At 41.4% G+C, this 18,555-nt stretch overlaps 2 protein-coding genes across 2 annotated transcripts in view; both read left to right on the forward strand.

The window, feature by feature from the left end:
* The window catches only part of LOC147232139 (receptor activity-modifying protein 3), a 35,309-nt gene extending 17,180 nt beyond the window's left edge, over positions 1–18,129 (forward strand). The window contains exons 2-4 of the mRNA XM_086151442.1: positions 12,392–12,421; positions 13,037–13,196; positions 16,134–18,129. Of these exons, the coding sequence (XP_086007568.1) occupies positions 12,392–12,421; positions 13,037–13,196; positions 16,134–16,389 (446 nt within the window). The 3' untranslated portion in view covers positions 16,390–18,129. The remainder of the gene's footprint in view (positions 1–12,391; positions 12,422–13,036; positions 13,197–16,133) is intronic.
* Positions 1,234–8,122, forward strand: LOC147232140 (uncharacterized). The gene has a single exon (XM_086151607.1). The coding sequence runs from the start codon at positions 1,234–1,236 to the stop codon at positions 7,942–7,944; it is 6,711 nt and encodes a 2,236-aa protein (XP_086007733.1). The 3' UTR covers positions 7,945–8,122.
* Positions 18,130–18,555: the final 426 nt, after the last annotated feature.

Consider the following 18,555-nt stretch of genomic DNA (forward strand, 5'->3'; position numbering starts at 1 on the left):
AGTAAGCTCGCATTTCACATGTTTCTATTACGGTACAATGCATTTATCAACATTGAGGTTAAATGAGACATCGCTGGTTTGAATTTTCCAGTACAATTTGCTTGAAATAGGACCAAATACTTGGCAGGTCAAACTGGTTTGAGCAGATTAAGTCCAGGGAAGAGTCACTGTGGTCTGAGATGACACAATCTGACACCTTCAGAATTCCCCGTTGAAGGCAGGCAGCTTACAGAGGCACCGAACACTCGCAGATCTGGGAAATAAACGACTGACGTGATGTGTTCGGGTAATGAACAAACCGAGTCCACCTCTTGTTCTGGGGATTGTTTTGGTTTTGTGATTTGACCCCCCCCACCTCATAATTCCCGCTGTGGTCTTGGCTCAATGCAAATGAGCACTTCTGGTTTATTTTCTCCATCCCCTTCTTCAATTTTTCTTATCTGTAGGCATTGTGTGGACATTTTCCAATTCTTTAAAATTATGCAAATATTGCAGACAGCATGGTCAGTTTGAACCCCAAGTATGGCTTCACAGACGAGTCAAAACAATCAGTTTGCAGCCCTTTTGTGAAACCACAGGTCACAGACCGCGTCCCCAAAAAACACCCCGGTGAAAAATCCCTTTGACGACAAACAGATATTGTTATCACGTCTATTTTTTACCTCTGTGAGGTTTTACATAGCATTTCCCGTCTGCTTCGACTAAACACAGGCACCGCCCGGCGCAACTGTCTTCTGTGGCGTTGCACCTCCTGTATGAGAGAACACAGCTTCCCCTCTCACAGCAGGTTACAAGAGCCCTACACTACCTGCACATGTTTGTTTTCCACTTTGAATTTGACAATCCAGCCCCGCAAAGTGTATTGTTAAGTCTGTCCTGCTGCTCTGTGATCATAATGTCTATGAAGTCTGTGGAAATGGGTGTAAAAACACAGGATTGGCTAAGATGTGGTTGAATTAGTTGTGATGTACCGGGAAATAAGTTTTAATGTCATGACGATTAGCTGTGATGTTACAGACATTATACAGCAAAGGTGTGACATCAGCGATGCCATCACTGGACTAAAACTACGTAAGGGGGTTTGAAACACACTGAAATAAATGAGCGGGCCATTTCACAGAACAAGGAGGGGGATGATCGCTAGTCGTCGATGTAGAATGAGTAGGATGGGCGGTAGGAGTAGTAGTAGTTGTGATAGTTTTTGATGTTGAACTTCAGCTACAGAATCTAAATATGTATCAGCAGAACTCTTACAGTTACTGGGCGCAGGAGCCTGTAGGATCAATTCCGGACTTCGGAAACAAATATGATACGTGGCGAAAGTATAGACCTGTGCCGGAAACAGACATACGGATGCTGAAGGCCTTCAACGAGAGGAACAGCATCCGCTGTGCCGAGCCGGGCCTGCTGGAATCGGACATCGAGACGACGGGAATGGAGAACGAAAAACTGAGGAAACGGCTTTGCAATCTACACAAAGATAAGGTCATCGCCAATGAGAAGATAGTGAACCTCACCGCCGAGCTGGGCCACCTCGAGTCTCTCAGCGTAATGAAACAGGAAGTTATCGAGAAACTCTGCGAAGACGTGGAAAAGAACGAGTCCGAAATGAGCGAGAAGAATGCTTCCCTTTACGCTGTGCTGGATCAGCTTGAATTGCGGAGCATGAAGACGGAGACGCTAAATAAAGAATTACAAGAAGATGTTTATATCCTTCAAGAAGACAAAATAATCGCAAACGAGAAGATAGCTGGTCTCACTCTGTCAGTGGAGCGGCTTGAATCCCTGAGAAAAATGAACCAGGAAGTGATCGACGGCCTGAGAGGAAAAGTATCCGATCTTCAGCGTGAGGCGTCACAAGCGCACAAACACAAGGATGATCTGATGAAGAAGTTAACCAGCGTGGAAAGTCTGCGAGTAAAAGAGCAGTCGGATATCAAATCCTTTCGGCAAGAACTTTTGGAAAATAAGAAAAAGCACAACAGTGAGTTAAATGTGCTCTTGGAAAAAGTAAATCAGCTCGAATCTTTGAATAAAATCCTTCAGACTGACAAAGAGGGACTGTACAAGGATATGGAAAAAAGCACGACGCATTTGACCAAGAGGAACGACAGCCTGTGTTCCGAGCTGGCCCTGCAGGAGATCGAGAAAGAAAAGAGCAGGATGGAGAACGAGAAAATGAGGGAACACATTTCTCAGCTTCAGAAAGACAAGGCGATGGCAAAAGAGACGGTCGAGACCCTCACGAGCGCGGTGAAGCAGCTCGAATCCGTGAAGAAGATCAACCAGGAGGTTATCCACAGTCTGAGGACCAAGGTGAGCTACATCCAGTGTGAGATGTCACAAGTGTGCAAGCAAAAGGACGACCTAACCAAGGAGCTAACCAACGCGGAGTCAAAGTGGATGAAAGAGCAAGCAGAAATCAAATGTTTCAAACAAGAACTCCTGGAGAGTAAAAATCTGCAGCACAGTGAAATAAACGGTCTGGTGGAAAAGACGTGCGAGCTCGAAAGCTCAAATCACCTCCTTCAGACGGAGAAAGAAGACCTCTTAAAGGAAATGGAAAAAACCAAGAGCGACTTGACCAAGAGGAACAACAAGCTCTGTGCCGAAGTGGCCCTGCTCGAAATCGAGAGAGAGAAGTGGAGGGCAGACGTCGTGAAATGGCAGGAACACGTTTCCTCCCTTGAAAACGACAAGGTCCTCGCAAATGAGAAGATAGAAACCCTCGCCGCCTCTGTGGCTCAGCTCGAAGCTTTGAGGGAAATGAACCAGGAGGTGATCGAGCAACTGAAGATGCAGCAAACGGATCTTCATCACGGAATGACGAAAGTCTACAGGCTCAAAGACGACCCCGTCGAGCTCACCAGCGTCGGATCTTCGCAGATGATAGAACAAATGACGGTCAAATATTTCAAGGAGGAGCTTCTAAACAGCAACACCGAGCACAGTGAGATCAACATAGTAGTGGAAAAGGAAAATCAGCTGGAAAGCAGTAACACTATCCTTCAGGCTGTCAAAGAGGAAATCTGTAAGGATGTGGAAAACGAAATGGATTTGATTGAGAAAACCAAAAACTTCAGCGCCGAGCTGGCCCTGCTGGGATTTGAGCGAGACAAGACGGGGACAGAGCTTGAGAAGCTGAAGGATCAAGTGTTTAATCTTCAGAAAGACAAGGTCACGACCAACGAGAAGATAGCCGTTCTCACCGCCTCGGTCAACCAGCTCGAATCTCTCAGGGAAACAAACCAGGGAGTGATGGACAAGCTGAGACGCAAAGTTACGGATCTCCAGTGCGAACTGACAGAAGATAAAGTCGTCTCGAAGGAGAGGATAGCGATTCTCACTTCCGAAGTCACCCACCTGGAAAAAGAGCGAGAAATGAAGCAAAAAGAAATGGATGATCTGAGAGTGAAAGTCAGCGAGCTGCAGAGCGAAGTCGAGCAGCTTCACAAACAGAAGGAGGAGCAGGCCAGGGAGCTGGATGGAGTTGAATCGCTGTGCGCAAAAGACAAGGAGGAGATTGAAAAATTGAAGGAGGAGCTGGAGAATATGACAAAGCAGTACGGCGGTGACAATAATGACTTGGTAGAGAAGGTGAATCAGCTTACGATCTCGAATAAAAATCTTCTGTCGGACAAAGCGGAACTCTGTAATGATATCGAACAACGCCAGGCTTGTTTGAGTGAGAAAAACACTCTCTGTGCTCAGCTGAGCGTGCAGGTACAAAGTCTGAGAACTGAACTGACTGAGGTTCAGAGGGAAAAGTACAATCTGGAATCTCTGAGGGCAGGAGAACAGATGGAGATGCTAAAGCTGGGGGAAGAGCTGCTCTCTCTTAAAGAACAGAAACACTTTTCTATCACCGAGAACCAGAAAGAAAGGGAAGAGATGAAAGTGCAGGTACGAAGTCTGAAAACTGAACTGACTGAGATTCAAAGGGAATACGAGGATCTCAAATCTCTGAGGGCGGGTGAACAGACAGAGATGCAAAAGTTGGGGGAAGATCAGATCTCTCTTAGAGAACAAATGCACTCTAATACGGAGAATGAGAAAGAAAAGAACGAAGCGACATTGCAACTTCAGAGTCTGAGAACTGAATTGATCGAGGTTCAGAGGGAAAAAGACAATCTCCAATCTCTGAGGATGAGTGATCAGATGGAGATGCAAAAGCTGAGAGGAGAGCTGCTCTCTCTGAAAGAGCAGAAACACTTGTCCAATACGGAGAATGAGAAAGGAAAGGATGAAATGACAGAACAGGTTCAGAGTCTGAGGAATGAACTGCATGACGTTCAGAGGGAAAAGGACAATCTGGAATCTCTGAGGTCGGGCGATCAGATGGAGATGCTGAAACTGAGGGAAGAGCTGCTCGCTCTTAAAGAAGAGAAACAGTCCTCTAATGGGGAGAACGAGAAGGAAAAGCATGAAATGAGAGAGCAGGTTCAAAGTCTGAGATCCGAACTGACTGAGGTTCAGAGAGGGAAAGCCAGTCTTGAATCTCTGAGGGTGAATGATCAGACGGAGATGCAAAAGCTGAGAACTGAACTGGACGACGTTCAGAGGGAAAAGGACAATCTCGAGTCTCTGAGAATAAGCGATCAGACGGAGATGCAAACGTTGAGGGAAGAGCTGCTCTCTGTTAAAGAACGCAAACACTTGTCCAATATGGAGAATGAGAAAGAAAAAGATGAAATGACAGAACGGGTTCAGAGTCTGAGGAACGAGCTGCGTGATGTTCAGAGGGAAAAGGACAATCTCGAAAATCTGAGGGCAGGCGATCAGACGGAGATGCAAAAGCTGAGGGAAGAGCTGGTCTCCCTTGAAGACCAGAAACTTTTCAATACAGAAATTGAGAAAGAAAAGGAGGAAATGAACGTGCAGGTTCAAAGTCTGAGGAACGAACTGAATGAGGTTCAAAGGGAAAAAGAAAACCTTGAATCTCTGAGGGTAAGCGATCAGACGGAGATACAGAAGCTGAGGGAAGAGCTGCTCTCTCTTGAAGAACAGAAACACTCTAATACAGAGGATGAGAAAGAAAAGGACACAAAAGCAGAGATTCAAAGTTTGAGAACTGAACTGATTGAGATTCAGAGAGAAAAGGACAATCTCCAATCGCTGAGGATAAGTGATCAGACTGAAACGCAAAAACTGAGGGAGGAGCTGTTTTTCCAACACTCCTCTAATCAGGAGATTGAGAAAGAAAAGGAAGAAATGAAAGTTCAGGCTCAGAGTCTGAGATCTGAACTGACTGAGGTTCAGAGGGAAAAGGACAATCTCGAATTCATGAGGGGAAGTGACCAGACGGAGATGCAAAAGTTGAGGGAAGAGCTGCTCTCTGTTAAAGAACAGAAACACTCTTCTTATGTAGAGAATGAGAAAGTAAAGGAAGAAATTAATGCGCAAGTTCAAAGTCTGAGAACTGAACTGGATGAGGCTCAGAAGGAAAAGGACAATCTTGAAAATCTGAGGATAAATGCTCAGACTGAGACGCAAAAGCTGAGGGAAGAGTTGCTCTCCCTCAAAGAAGAGAAACACTCATCTAATCAGGAGAGTGAGAAAGAAAAGGAAGAAATGGAAGTGAAGGTTCAAAGTTTGAGAACTGAACTGGACGACGTTCAGAGGGAAAAGGACAATCTCGAGTCTCTGAGAATAAGTGATCAGACGGAGATGCAAAAGCTGAGGGAAGAGCTGCTTGCCGTTAAAGAACAGAAATACTCCTCTTTTGCGGAGAACGAGAAAGAAAAAGAAGAAATGAAAGTGCGGGTTCAAAGTTTGAGAGCTGAACTGGACGACGTTCAGAGGGAAAAAGACAATCTCGAATATCTGAGAACAGGTGAGCAGACGGAGACGCAAAAGCTGAGGGAAGAGCTGCTCTCGCTTAAAGAGCATAAATACTTGTCAAATTTAGAGGATAAGAAGGAAAATGAAGAAATGACAGAACAGGTTCAGAATCTGAGAGCTCAACTGACTGAGATTCAGAAGGAAAAAGAGAATCTCGAATTCATGAGGGTAAGTGATCAGATGGAGACGCAAAAGCTGAGGGAAGAGCTGCTCTCTCTTAAAGAACAGAAAAACTCCTCTGATGGGGAGAATGAGAAGGAAAAGCATGAAATGAGAGAGCAGGTTCAAAGTTTGAGAACCGAACTGGGCGACGTTCAGAAGGAAAAGGACGATCTGGAGTCTCTGAGGATAAACGATCAGAAGGACATGGAAAAGCTGAGGGAAGAGCTGCTTGCCGTAAAAGAACACAAACACTTGTCTAATACGGAGAATGATAATAAAGAGGAAGAAATGACGGCGCAGATTCAGAGTCTGAGGAACGAACTGCACGAGGTTCAGAGGGAAAAGGACAATCTCGAAAATCTGAGGGCAGGTGATCGGACGGAGATGCAGAAGCTGAGGGAAGAGCTGGTCTCCCTTAAAGAACAGAAACAATCTGATACAGAGGATGAGGAAGAAGAGGACACAAAAGTGCAGGTTCAAAGTTTGAGAACTGAACTGATTGAGGTTCAGAGGGAAAAGGACGATCTCGAATATTTGAGGGAAAGCGATCAGACGGAGACGCAGAAGCTGAGGGAAGAGCTGCTCTCCCTTAAAGAAGAGAAACGCTCCTCTAGTCAGGAGAATGAGAAAGAAAAGGAAGAAATGGAAGTGAAGGTTCAAAGTCTAAGAAATGAACTGACTGAGGTTCAGAGGGAAAAGGACAACGTTGAATCTCTGAGAGCAGGTGATCAGATGGAGATACTAAAGCTGAGGGAAGAGCTGCTCTCGCTTAAAGAAGAGAAACACTCTAATTGGGACGATGAGAAGGAAAAGCATGAAATGAGAGAGCAGGTTCGGAGTCTGAGGAATGAACTGGATGAGGTTCAGAGGGAAAAAGAGTATCTCAAATCTCTGAGGGCGGGTGAACAGACAGAGATGGACAAGTTGGAGGAAGATCAGCTCTCTCTTAAAGAACAAAAGCACTCTAATGCGGAGAATGAGAAAGAAAAGAACGAAATGAGATTACAGGTTCAGAATCTGAGAACTGAATTGATTGAGGTTCAGAGAGAAAAAGACAATCTCCAATCTCTGAGAATGAGCGATCAGACGGAGACGCAAAAGCTGAGAGAAGAGCTGCTCTCCCTTAAAGAACAGAAACACTCCTCTAGTAAGGAGACTGAGAAGGAAAAGGAAGAAATGGAAGTGCAGGTTCAAAATCTGATAAGTGAACTGAGTGAGATTCAGAAGGAAAAGGAACGTCTAGAATACCTGAGGATAAGCGATCAGACGGAGATGCAAAAGCTTAGGGACGAACTGCTCTCACTTAAAGAACAGAAACAATTGTCTAATACGGAGAATGAGAGAGAAAAGGGAGAAATAAAAGCCGAAAAGGCGGAGTTACAGGCTCATCAGTTACAAATGGAACAGACAAAAGAAGTTATTGCATACAAACAGAAAATCATCGACGAACTGCAAGTAATCAATGACCGTTTGACAAAATCCATTCACGAGCAGAACCGAGCCTTTCAGGAGCAGAGAGAGAAGACGCAGACTGTGCCGATACTACCGGGCTTGGCAAATTTCCTCGAGGAACACATAGATTTGCCTGACGACGAAGAGCTCCCGGACGCCAACGTGCCTGAAAAGGAGCCTAATTATGAAGGTCTTCTTACGTTGGAACACAAGGAGCCGAGCGACGGGGAGCCCTCGGAAACTGTGAGCGTGGCGCAGACGAACAGGGGCCTCCTTGAGGCTGCGGCTGCCGGGCGGAGGAACAGGGGCTTTTGGTGTGTCTGTGCCAAAGGCCTTGCGGGAATCACTGGAGTTATTAAGTTTGGTTTGCGTGCCGGCATAATCACCGGAGGTGTCGTCTTTCCGGCGGCGGCGTTGGCCAACCTGCTTGATATTTTCAATTTATTCAATAAGGACGAGGACGAGGAAATTCATCCTCGCCCGTACTGAAGAGGAACCACGGAAAAAAAAGATTTCAAACCAAATCCGAACAAGGACAAATACCTGACAAATGATTATCAAAATCACATGAGGAAATGATACAGTGAAATGGAGCCTCAATATGAAGCTGTTAATGTGCCTCGTAAATGAATCTATGCTCTGAAATCATTTGAATTCAGAATAAAATGTGTGTGCTTGTAGCCGCTCCGTGGATGAGCGATATACCAGTTATTTCCGATCCTGAAAACGAACACAATACAAATCCGTGTCGCGGAATGACTCCGTCAGGTACGACAAGGTCTAGAAATCTACACATAAAGCGAAATTCGATCCAGCGCCGAAGAGCTGTTTTATGGCTTTTATTATGTTAATGAGGAAACAAAGATCAGATGCCAGAAAAGGCTGCAGATGAGATGGCGGACATGTTTTTTTATTTTTTGTTCCGGGAATGATGAGGATGAGAAGTTAGATGACGTTAAACGAAGATGGTGGAAAGCAGTCAGCTGGACTGATATGTATAGAAATTTAAACACTTTCAGTTTGTCCCTACATTTTTTATTCACAATCATTTTTTTGACATCACATTTCAAAGGATCTTGCAGAAATAGGCTTCCTCCACCAAAGTTTGTCTTTGCTAAAATCCAATTTTATTCACTCTAATGAACCACATGCACATTCACCACAGATCACAACATATAAAGAAATTATTGCTTGAATTGGTGTCAGTAATAGAGAAGTGTGTGTGTGCAAATATGCAAAGATTATCTTGGTCCAAGACAAATATCATATTTTGGGTATGTAGAGGTATGAAGCTCAAAACAATTTTTTTTTTTTTTTTTTTAAGGTACCTCTGTGCAATTTCATCTCTGGACGTTGTTAGTCATCCAGGTGATGGTGATTCTCGTCAAAATCTTCTTGTCCTGGCAACTGGACTTGAATTTCTTCACTTAAAGATGTTTCACCCCTCATCCGAGAGGCTTCTTCAGTTCTGAACTGAACGACAAGAAGATTTTCCATTTAGAGCTCAGTGCTCAAAACAAAAGCCATTTCTCCTCAGGCTGTGTGTGAGATAATACAATGAATTTTATTTTGAAAGCACCTCACACGCCTCGTGCCGACATTGTCATGACCCGAATCCCGAATGCCCGTTTGCTATTTAGAATCACGCACAGGCAGGGTGATGAACTGGCTTTCTTTTCTCCATTGTTAACAGGATTTGTGGCCCGACGTCAGGCTTTCAGCCCGAGCTGTAGCGCGGGAGCTCTGAGAGAAGTGGCCTATTGTGATGTGACGTCTCAGACATCATTGATATTTCCGTGAAACGGACTCCTCTGTGGTTTTTACAGACAGACAGATTTATGGATTTTATTCTGTTCACATTAATAAGCCAATCATTTGTCTCCTCCTGTGATAACTTGCTCAACTGGGGTTCCTGTACCATCACAGATTACTTATCATATCATGCATGACATACTAACTGCCCAGCACACACAGTCATAGAAAATTCACATTTTAACACATTTAAATTCCCTGGGTAGGTCCTAACCCAACCTTATGAATCAGAATCAGAATCAGAATAGCCTTTACCGTCAATGCAGGACACTATGAGATTGGAATGCTACCCCTTTTGGTGTAGAAAGGCAAAGAAAGAAAAAACACATAGCAAAGCTCTACACAAAACAATAAATAGTGAGTGAGAACAGATTAGATAAAATATGATAAATGAAATGCTCTGATAGACAAGCCGAGGTAGATAGATCGCACTTGAAATATACAGCACTCGGAATAAGTATGTGGATTACTCATTACACTGTGAGTAAGTACACATGCATAGTGTTTCATATCTCTTGGACTTTTACAAAAAAATCCGAATTACCATTAAATCATTTGAGTTTCTCTAGCTCAGACCTGGGTATTTTACGGCCCGTGGACCTCTTCTGACCCATTGTGCATTTTTATCCGGCCCGCCAAACTATTTGTTTTGAATATTTTTGTATTTTCAATCAATATTGAATTTAGAAACTCCTTATTTTTTTCCTTTTGTTAAAGTTTGTTTGGATAATTACATACAAAATAATGTCAAAATAATTTCAATTTTCATGTTCAATTTACATGATACCAAGTTGGAATAAAAATTTAATCAGAAATGTGGCCTGCCAGCCAAAATAATTGCCCAACCCAGCTCCAGATCATGGCTAACAAAAGCTCAGGTTTGAATAAATGAGAATCCAGAATCTGTTTTCCTCAGGCTGGAAGTTCCCCCCATTGTACTGAGGATTGTCTGTATCTGTGGTTTTTGAGGGACGGCTCAGTTCCATTCATTAGATCAGGAACCTCATCTGGGATGATTTCACTGATGACGCTTCCACACATTGCCAGATGTCAGGGAGGGGTGAGTAATAGCTGATGGTAAAAGTTGTATCGTCATGAGCCCAAAAGGGGTCTGCTTAGGATGAGTCAAACCACATATACTCTTCTCAGTTCTTACCTGAAATTCAATTCATTATAAATGTCTTGTAAATGTATATTGACAAGAAACACATGAAATCACTCATCCATGATGGTTTCTTTTAATGTCGTATAAAACAAACAGGACCACCTCCTTGGGTAAATTATAGTGTGGGATAAAGTATATGGTATGATAAATTATAGTATAATACACAAAAAATTGAGTTATAGTTCCCCCCGTTTGGTATTAATGAAGGATTTTCCTGCAGCTTTTCATGAAGGAGTGGCATAAAAACAAGCCATTGTTTTTCAAGTTATTTTCTTAGATTTCTGATGCATAGAGGGGAAACTAAACCGAAACCACAAATCGCTTCAAATTTGCTCGTTACGATTGGTTTATAAGCAGAGGAAATTGTCCTGCAGGTGTTTCAGGCTCAGCCTTGCAAAACACTGCATGTCAAGGAAAGTCAAGACTTTTCACTATACACGTATTCAAATATATATTTTTAACTTTGTTCCTATATAACACTTAGGCCTCCTGGCTTCTCATAAAGTTGTTCACGTACAAATGAGCTGTCCTGTGCTGGTGTTTGAACCTAAATTCAAACAGGATAAGAGACTGAAAAATGACTAATGTTAACTTGTGGGAAAAATTATACTTGATATCCCTCTCTTGTGAGTTGGCTCCCTTTTGTAAAATCAAAAAATCCACTTTAAACGAATGTAGATAAGCTTGAATAATAATCTCGCAAGTCACTTTGGATAAAAGCGTCTGCCAAATGACTGTAATGAAATATAATATAATAAAAAAAGGCGCATCACAAGACACCGTTAACAAAAAAACTGACTGAGATTGCTACCTTTGGCTATCCCTGTATGAAATCCTACCACAAGGCCTGTAAGATGCATCTTCATGGCCTCAGAGTCCATTAGTGGTCACTATTCTTCAAATTAATGTCTACTTAATGAAGGCAGAATAATCCTGGCAATGACTAAACATATTTTCCAATCGCTCAGAAAGCATTAGAAAGCTTTGCACAAGGCTAATGCTTTTTAACGTTAGTGCATCACCCTTAGTATTACATTCTGAAGTTTCAGTATTATTTTCATGTTGATGAACGTACTGAAGGATAATATAAACCTGAGGCATGGGACAGAAAGAATAATAAGTACCGAGATAAGCATTCATCACATTCTTTTCATTTGAGAAAACAACAAAGAGGCAACAGACAGCTTAGAAACAATACTTTTTTCTGAGCTTCATGCTGCTGCTAATCTAATCCACATATACGGCTGGTTTGTATAGCATGCAAAGTAACATGATAAGATTACACTGTAGTTTCCTCATCATTTTGGGTGTACTTGTCCAGACTGTAACATTCACAGAATTGCAAAGAGTAGTCATTTCGGCTGGGGTAACTAAAAGCTGTCAGAAAGTCCTATTACCGGAAAAATAGGAAAAGGTCATGGCAATCCTGGCATTGGCTCTTGGAGCGCCGGACAGTGTTGTTTTGTGTGAATAAACATTGCGATCAAGGTGCGCTATTTCTCATATATACCAGCTCATGCAAATTGTACTTTTTGTTTTTTGTTGGTGAAAAAAAAAGGTAAAAAGTAAAGTAAAAAAAAAACACTTTTTCACAGAGATGTTGAAGTGATTTTTATTCATGCTTTTGCAGGGTGTTTATACTTTGAAGGGGTTCAACTGATGCAGATCAATCGATTCTCAATTATCACACATTTTTATGTAAATAGAAATTTTAATAAAGCATTTGAAACAACTATATCAATTCGTTCATTCCAGTACTCGGAGAGATTGTTGGCATTGCTTGTTCTTTTGCTACATGTCCAGTGAAAATGTGGATACGAAGGGTTCATCTCTGGCTCTTGTTGTAGGCTTTTAGGGAACAAATACAGCAGGGGCTAAAGGTCATAGAGATACTATTGTAAAAAAACGTCTATTTTTTTACTAAGTAATTTACTTTAACTGTCTTTTGTCTCTTTACAGTAAATGTCTGGATGATGGGAGGATCGTCAGGTAAGCATTTCATTGATTCGTCAAATTTAGCTCCAGTTGATCTTGGCAGACTTTATTTCCCTCGTGAAATATGACAAAATTAAGGTCAATTAGTGTTTGAAGACAATTACTAAAGATGAAGAGCAACGTAGTAAAGTTGTGTGGGCCTTAACAGCATTTGCCCCAACCCTGAGCCACATTTGGTTTAATTGATGAAAACAAAGTTAGGAAAAATGTACTTTATTAAGTTAGAAAATATGAATTACAAACAGGCAGGCAGGCAAAAACACACACACACCGGGGGGGGGGAGCTAATCGTATGTACTACTTTACTGCAGTATTTGTCCTCTCAATGCAGCTCCATTGGTAAAGTGCAGAACTCAAATGTGGTTCTTTTCAATTAAGTTTATGATGAGAAAAACGTTGCATGGTGGTAGAGAGAAAGCATGAACTCTTATAAATGAGTGGATATGAGAAGCATGTTGGGAAACTGACGTAAAATGACGTAAAATCATTCATACTGAAACTTCTCAGTGCTTTGTGCTTCTCAACAACAATACATTTATGAATGTTTTGCCCAAAGCGGTGCGCAAAGAAAACAAATGTTTTATCGTCATTCTCTTTTTTTCCTCACAGCCGTTGACAATTTCAACGTGGTGCCCACCCTTCCTTTGCCCAGAAAAGCCTGCAATGAGTCCCGCCTCCAGTGGGAGTTGGAGCTCTGTGGGGATGATTTCAAACGGAACATGGTCCGTATTGACCCGCAGCACTGGTGTAACCTCACACACTTCATCAGGTCAGCAGTTTTCCTCATCATCAGCTTCTTTTAAGTGACATTGGAATATTAACAAATATATTTAATTTTTAGATGCAGGAAAATTTTGCACCATTCCTGTATCTGTAGGCAGAAAGTGATGCGTCAAATCAGCAGGATCAACTAGCAAAAACTAAAGCACACACGCACGAACATATGCACACACACACACACACACACACACACACACACACACACACACACACACACACATACACACGCACATACACACGCACACACATAGTGGAATGTGCTCTCTTCCTGACTATAGTTGAGTTTTTCTCAAAAAAGGAACCATTTTTCATAATGCATCACTTACATGGATCTCATGTGTCACACGCGTCCCTTAATTAACAGCATTAATCACACAAATTTGGAGGAAGATTTCAAAGGGAGAATTTTAATCAGTCGCCCATGGAGTCTTTGTTTGAGTACCGTAGGACAAAATGACCCTACATTTATTTGCAGAAATGAATTAATCCAACCCAACCCAAACTTTAACCCCATGAGAGTACAAGTCTGTGTATTTACACTGGAAAAAATTATAATTTGTATTGAGATTCTAATGTTTTATCAGATGCGGATTCTTACTCTTAGTTCTTAACAGAGCAAACAAAAACAACAAAAAAAATCCATCCATACTGCCAAAAGCAAAAAGCACTAATAGAAATTCTCCAATATCTAAATGCTCCGATTGATCAATATTGCTGTAAAACCCACAATGCACAAACACTGTTGCAGATGCACAACAATTCAGAGTATGCCAGATGACCTTGGGACCAGCTAGATCTGCAATGATCATACCCAACATATAATACAGGATTTTAATTCACTTGATTTAAAGTAGTTTGAGGGTTCGAGCTTTCAGCATTTGCTTTTCTATCAATATAAGATAGTGGAATAGTTAACAAAATAAAGTGAAAACCATTGAATCAACTCTTTGTTGATCAAGATTTGGAAAGTGTCCAACTCAAGATTGATTTGATGAAATAATGTTTAATGTGAAATGCTAATGTTAATATTAACACGTTTCTATGAGTGTGGAGAATAGGATGTGTACAATATACAGTATATACACAGTATATTGGCATCTACACAAGTTTATATGGTAGTTAAATTGAAAGTGGATTCTGTCAATTCGTTTTTTCATAGCAAATAACCATGTGAACATGTATTTCACGCATCGGTGAAATAACATCAAAAGTCTGACATTCTCCACTTCCTTCCTTGCTTACTTTTTGAGGGTATTCCCCAAAAGCTGAAGCATTGAATTTTCATTTTTGTGTCTTACTTTTCCCCAGCTGACCTCTGAAGGTCTCCTGGTTTTTCTTCTCACCTTTGTCGATTTTTGTATGAATCAAAATCAGATTGTTTGAATTCCCTTTCATTTGTTCCCCTTCTCTTCCTCCACACTTCCTTCACTTTCTCTTCATCCAAAAGCAACATTTAAATTGCATCTATATCGAAGGATTGTGTGCGTTTCCTCACTATTATACAAGCACCTTCTGGTCCAGATTTGGCAGGAAGCAAAGACTTTGTTATCAGAGACATCTAGTGCTTGTTCCCTTGCCCAGGACTATATGTGTGTCTATATACAGCATAAACACACACACAGCATCCTGTACAGACGGCAGGGTTCATTTGATTTGCAGCACTTAAGCAAAGGTCTTTCATAACAATAGTGAAACATTGACGTGGGAACATTTAGTGGATTCGGGGTATAGAGGTCAAAGGGGGAGACAACTCAATGCATTAAATTTGTGATCACATCTTGCTGCTTGCAATCTTTTATGTCCTTTTTCATATGTAATATATATATACACACACACACATACATACATATGTACATCTATATATGTATATATGTATATATACACACACATAGTATGAGGATAGAGAATATTCAGATTCTCCCCTATTACATTTTCAATGCAGTTATCATTGAAAGGATTAAATAATGTAAAAATAATTCAGAAAAAAAAAAGGAAAACAAGCACGCCCGTTTCAAATTCACAATGGATTTTAATTGATGTGTGGTAATGTAATGAGAAACAGATGATACATTAGCCTCCTGGTTTTTGGTAAAATAAAAGTGTGTGTTTTTAATAAAAGGAATGAAGAGATGAATGAAAATTTATTAGCTGTACATATCTGAGGCTTATGTCTTTTTACTTCGATCTCAAGTAATTTTTCTGAATTCTGCATTTAATAAATTAATTCGTAATTAACCTTTTTCCCCCCTTGTTTTAGATTAGCCATTCATTTATCTGTTCCATGGATCATTGTTAGGGTGGAATGCAACTTATGTAGCCCAACAGGATGTGTTTAAAAAGGAAGATATCATTGAACTCAGTAGTAGTTGGTTGGTGGGAGTGCTGGATCTGTTACTTCATAGTGCATTGCTCCTTGCTCCCATTATATATTAATCCAGAATGCAGAACATTAGGTCTATACATCTGGATTCAGGGTGCATCTCACATCTGGATCCAGGGTGCGTGAATCGACATCTTCAAAGTTGCTGTTGAAAATAGCAATAGTTGGTAAACAAGAAAAGAATCCAAAGCTTGCACATTGACAATTATGGATGGCGAAAGAGATTAGGGTCAGCTGAATAGATTCATCCGAGCACAGCTCTCAGCCTGAACAGCTCAGTGAAGGCTTTGAATGCCTGTTGCCATAGAGCGGAGTCATGAGCCAAAAACAGAATAAAAAGCAATACATTGAAAGAATGATGGATTACTTGTCCGACTTAGTGTTTTTCTCAGAAACCTTCTGTAACAATGTATTAAGCATCCACCGACACCAGTGTATCTCTACAGCATAAATGAGAAAAACACAGAAAGATTAGATTCTAAAATAGGAATCAGAGGTGGCAGTCTTCTAACCTTTCTCTTTTTCGCCTCCTGTGTTTCTCCCCAGCGAGTACCATTTCTTCACCTTCTGCACAGAGGACAAGTCCCAGAGTGCCCACTGCTACTGGCCCAATCCGCTGGCGGAGTCTTACATCATCCGCATTCACAAGCACTTTTTCTCCAACTGCACCATAAAGCAGGTGGACTTGATCGACCCGCCAGACGAGACTCTGTCCATTCTCATCCTTATTCCTGTTTTCCTTACCTTGGCCATGATCGCCATGGTGGTCTGGTGCAGTAAGAGAAGTGACGTCAAGGCTTAGGAGCATGAAGGACAGAAGAGGATGAAGGAAGAGGCAAAGGACTGTAGTCAAGAGCTACACCTCTCCAGTAATTCACCGTACAGAGTGAAGGCGATGAGTAAGAGTTTTGACACATCGATCCAGTAGGTCATGTGATCCATGAATGACTCCTCCGCAAACCATCACCAGGTTCTGTGGAAAAATACAAGTCTTGCACTGGACGTTCAAAGTAGTACAGTTATACTATATTTGCCCAATATATGTATTTTAATCCACACCGTGAGCTTTCCTTCAACCTTCATTCTCACTTGCTCCCTGCGTGGGCCTTCTCAGTATTTATTTACCTCATCAGTATTCCCTCTGAACACAAATCTCAGATGGCTGCAGTGGATTTAACATTGAAGCAACAGGAAGCTACAGAATTTGAAGGACGGCGTGTCCTTGTGTGCCATGAGTGAAATGACCTGTGTTTACTCCAATGAAAACAACTTGGGTTGCTGTGCAGTGAAAAATAACAAAGCTCAGGAAGTCCCAGCCTGCAAAAACTCCAGCACAAGCTGCGAACGTCAATTTACGTTTTCATTTCAGCATTCACGGCATGAATTAAGTATAAAAAAGGCAGATGAATTGTTTTTTTTCAAATCTAATTCGATTTGGTTACTTCTGTGTGGTTTTCTTTGACGTCATTGTAATTCTCCTTGTAATGATATTTGTGCGTGAATTGGCCACTTGCTTTTGCTCCTTGTTTAGCATGCAGACGTGAATCATTTCTCATGTAAACGTTTGAAAAACTAAAAGAATTTGCCAAATTATCACAGCACCCCCAATCTTTTGAAGTCCATGCATTCAAGCCTTTGTTTCTATTTGTTTAAAGTGCCCCAGAGAAATGACTTCTTCAGCACTGTGAGGATTTTGGTGATTTGATGATGTCATCTTCCTGGGCAACTTGTCACCCAAGCGTTGCTGTGTTCTTTGAAGCTTCCGGATTGGAACTTTCTCCTCTGAGATTCTTGTCAGACCCCTGTGTCATTGCTGAGGGCCAAAGTATCCACCAAGCACTGGATATAGTGTCTAAACTCTTAACTGGTGGGAACAAAGATCCCCAAAGACACCGTCTGATTAATACTTCATCTGGTAACTCTAAAGTGGCTTGGAAGGATGTAAAAGTAGCCAAATTTGGACTAAATATAGATTATTTAAGGGCGGCTCATCTTACTGTAGAAGTACTGAGGGGATAGTCGCAACTAAAGAGGAAGGACTGGTGCGTGAACCTGAGGAAACAGTATGATTTCAAATAATTTCGGACTTGAATTACCTGTATGACAACCTGAGCCGATTTGGCTCTTTCATTAGAGCGTAAGTTATAATATATTGTCTAATAAAATAGTTTTAACACAAAAGAGAATCCTCACTTGGGTGTAAAAAATATAAACAGAGTGACATGAAGACCTCATGATGTACAGTTATCTTCTGTCTGTGCTGTCTACTGTATATGCATTGTGTCTCCGTTGTTACTCAGGCTAGTGAGAAATATACAAAGAGGATTTAAATGCCTCGTAAGCATGTCACTGGTTGTTTGAATGACGGTCTTCAGCTACAAGGCAAACTAAATCAACCACTGCTTTAAAAAAAGTTTCTTCCAAAGCATTATTCATTGTTTTCTCATTCCACCTCCCTCCCTCACACCCTGTTTCAAACTAAAAAACTGTTGACTGTGGAAAATGATAAGTACTTTGATTAAATCTCAAGTCTCTATGAGAATAATGGGTGGCTGGTCTTGATTATGTGAACAAAGGAAGGGCTCAGAAAATACTATTTGGCTCCTTACATTGTATTAAATTATGTGTGGCTCATTTCTGACAGAAGTTATTGAGGTTTTGTGCTAAAAGTTCTCTTTTGTCTTTAGTGTCTCCAATCTACACATCCAGAAACTGTATGTGCGGGTCTAAACCAACTTAATCTCAAGCAATCGTGATTCCTAAGGGGAGTCCATCACATTTTTAACTACCGTGTATTTCGGCAACGCGTTTCAGAGACCAGAGTGGCCGAGAAAACAGAAAACAATGGTAAATGGTCTCCACTTATATAATGCTTCACACTAGCTTGCATTCACCCATTCACACACTAATTCACACACCAATTGTGGTAGAGCTGCCATGCAAGAGACTAACCAGGCCACTGGGAGCA

This window comes from Fistularia commersonii, chromosome 8 (assembly GCF_037954325.1).
Source record: "Fistularia commersonii isolate RoL2024-O1a breed Wild chromosome 8, RoL_Fcom_v1.0, whole genome shotgun sequence".
In the NCBI taxonomy this organism is placed as follows: Eukaryota; Metazoa; Chordata; class Actinopteri; order Syngnathiformes; family Fistulariidae; genus Fistularia; species Fistularia commersonii.

What these genes read in the sequence shown, in the direction of transcription:
- LOC147232140 (XM_086151607.1), top strand. Translation starts at nt 1,234, where the DNA reads ATGTATCAGCAGAACTCTTACAGTTACTGGGCGCAGGAGCCTGTAGGA.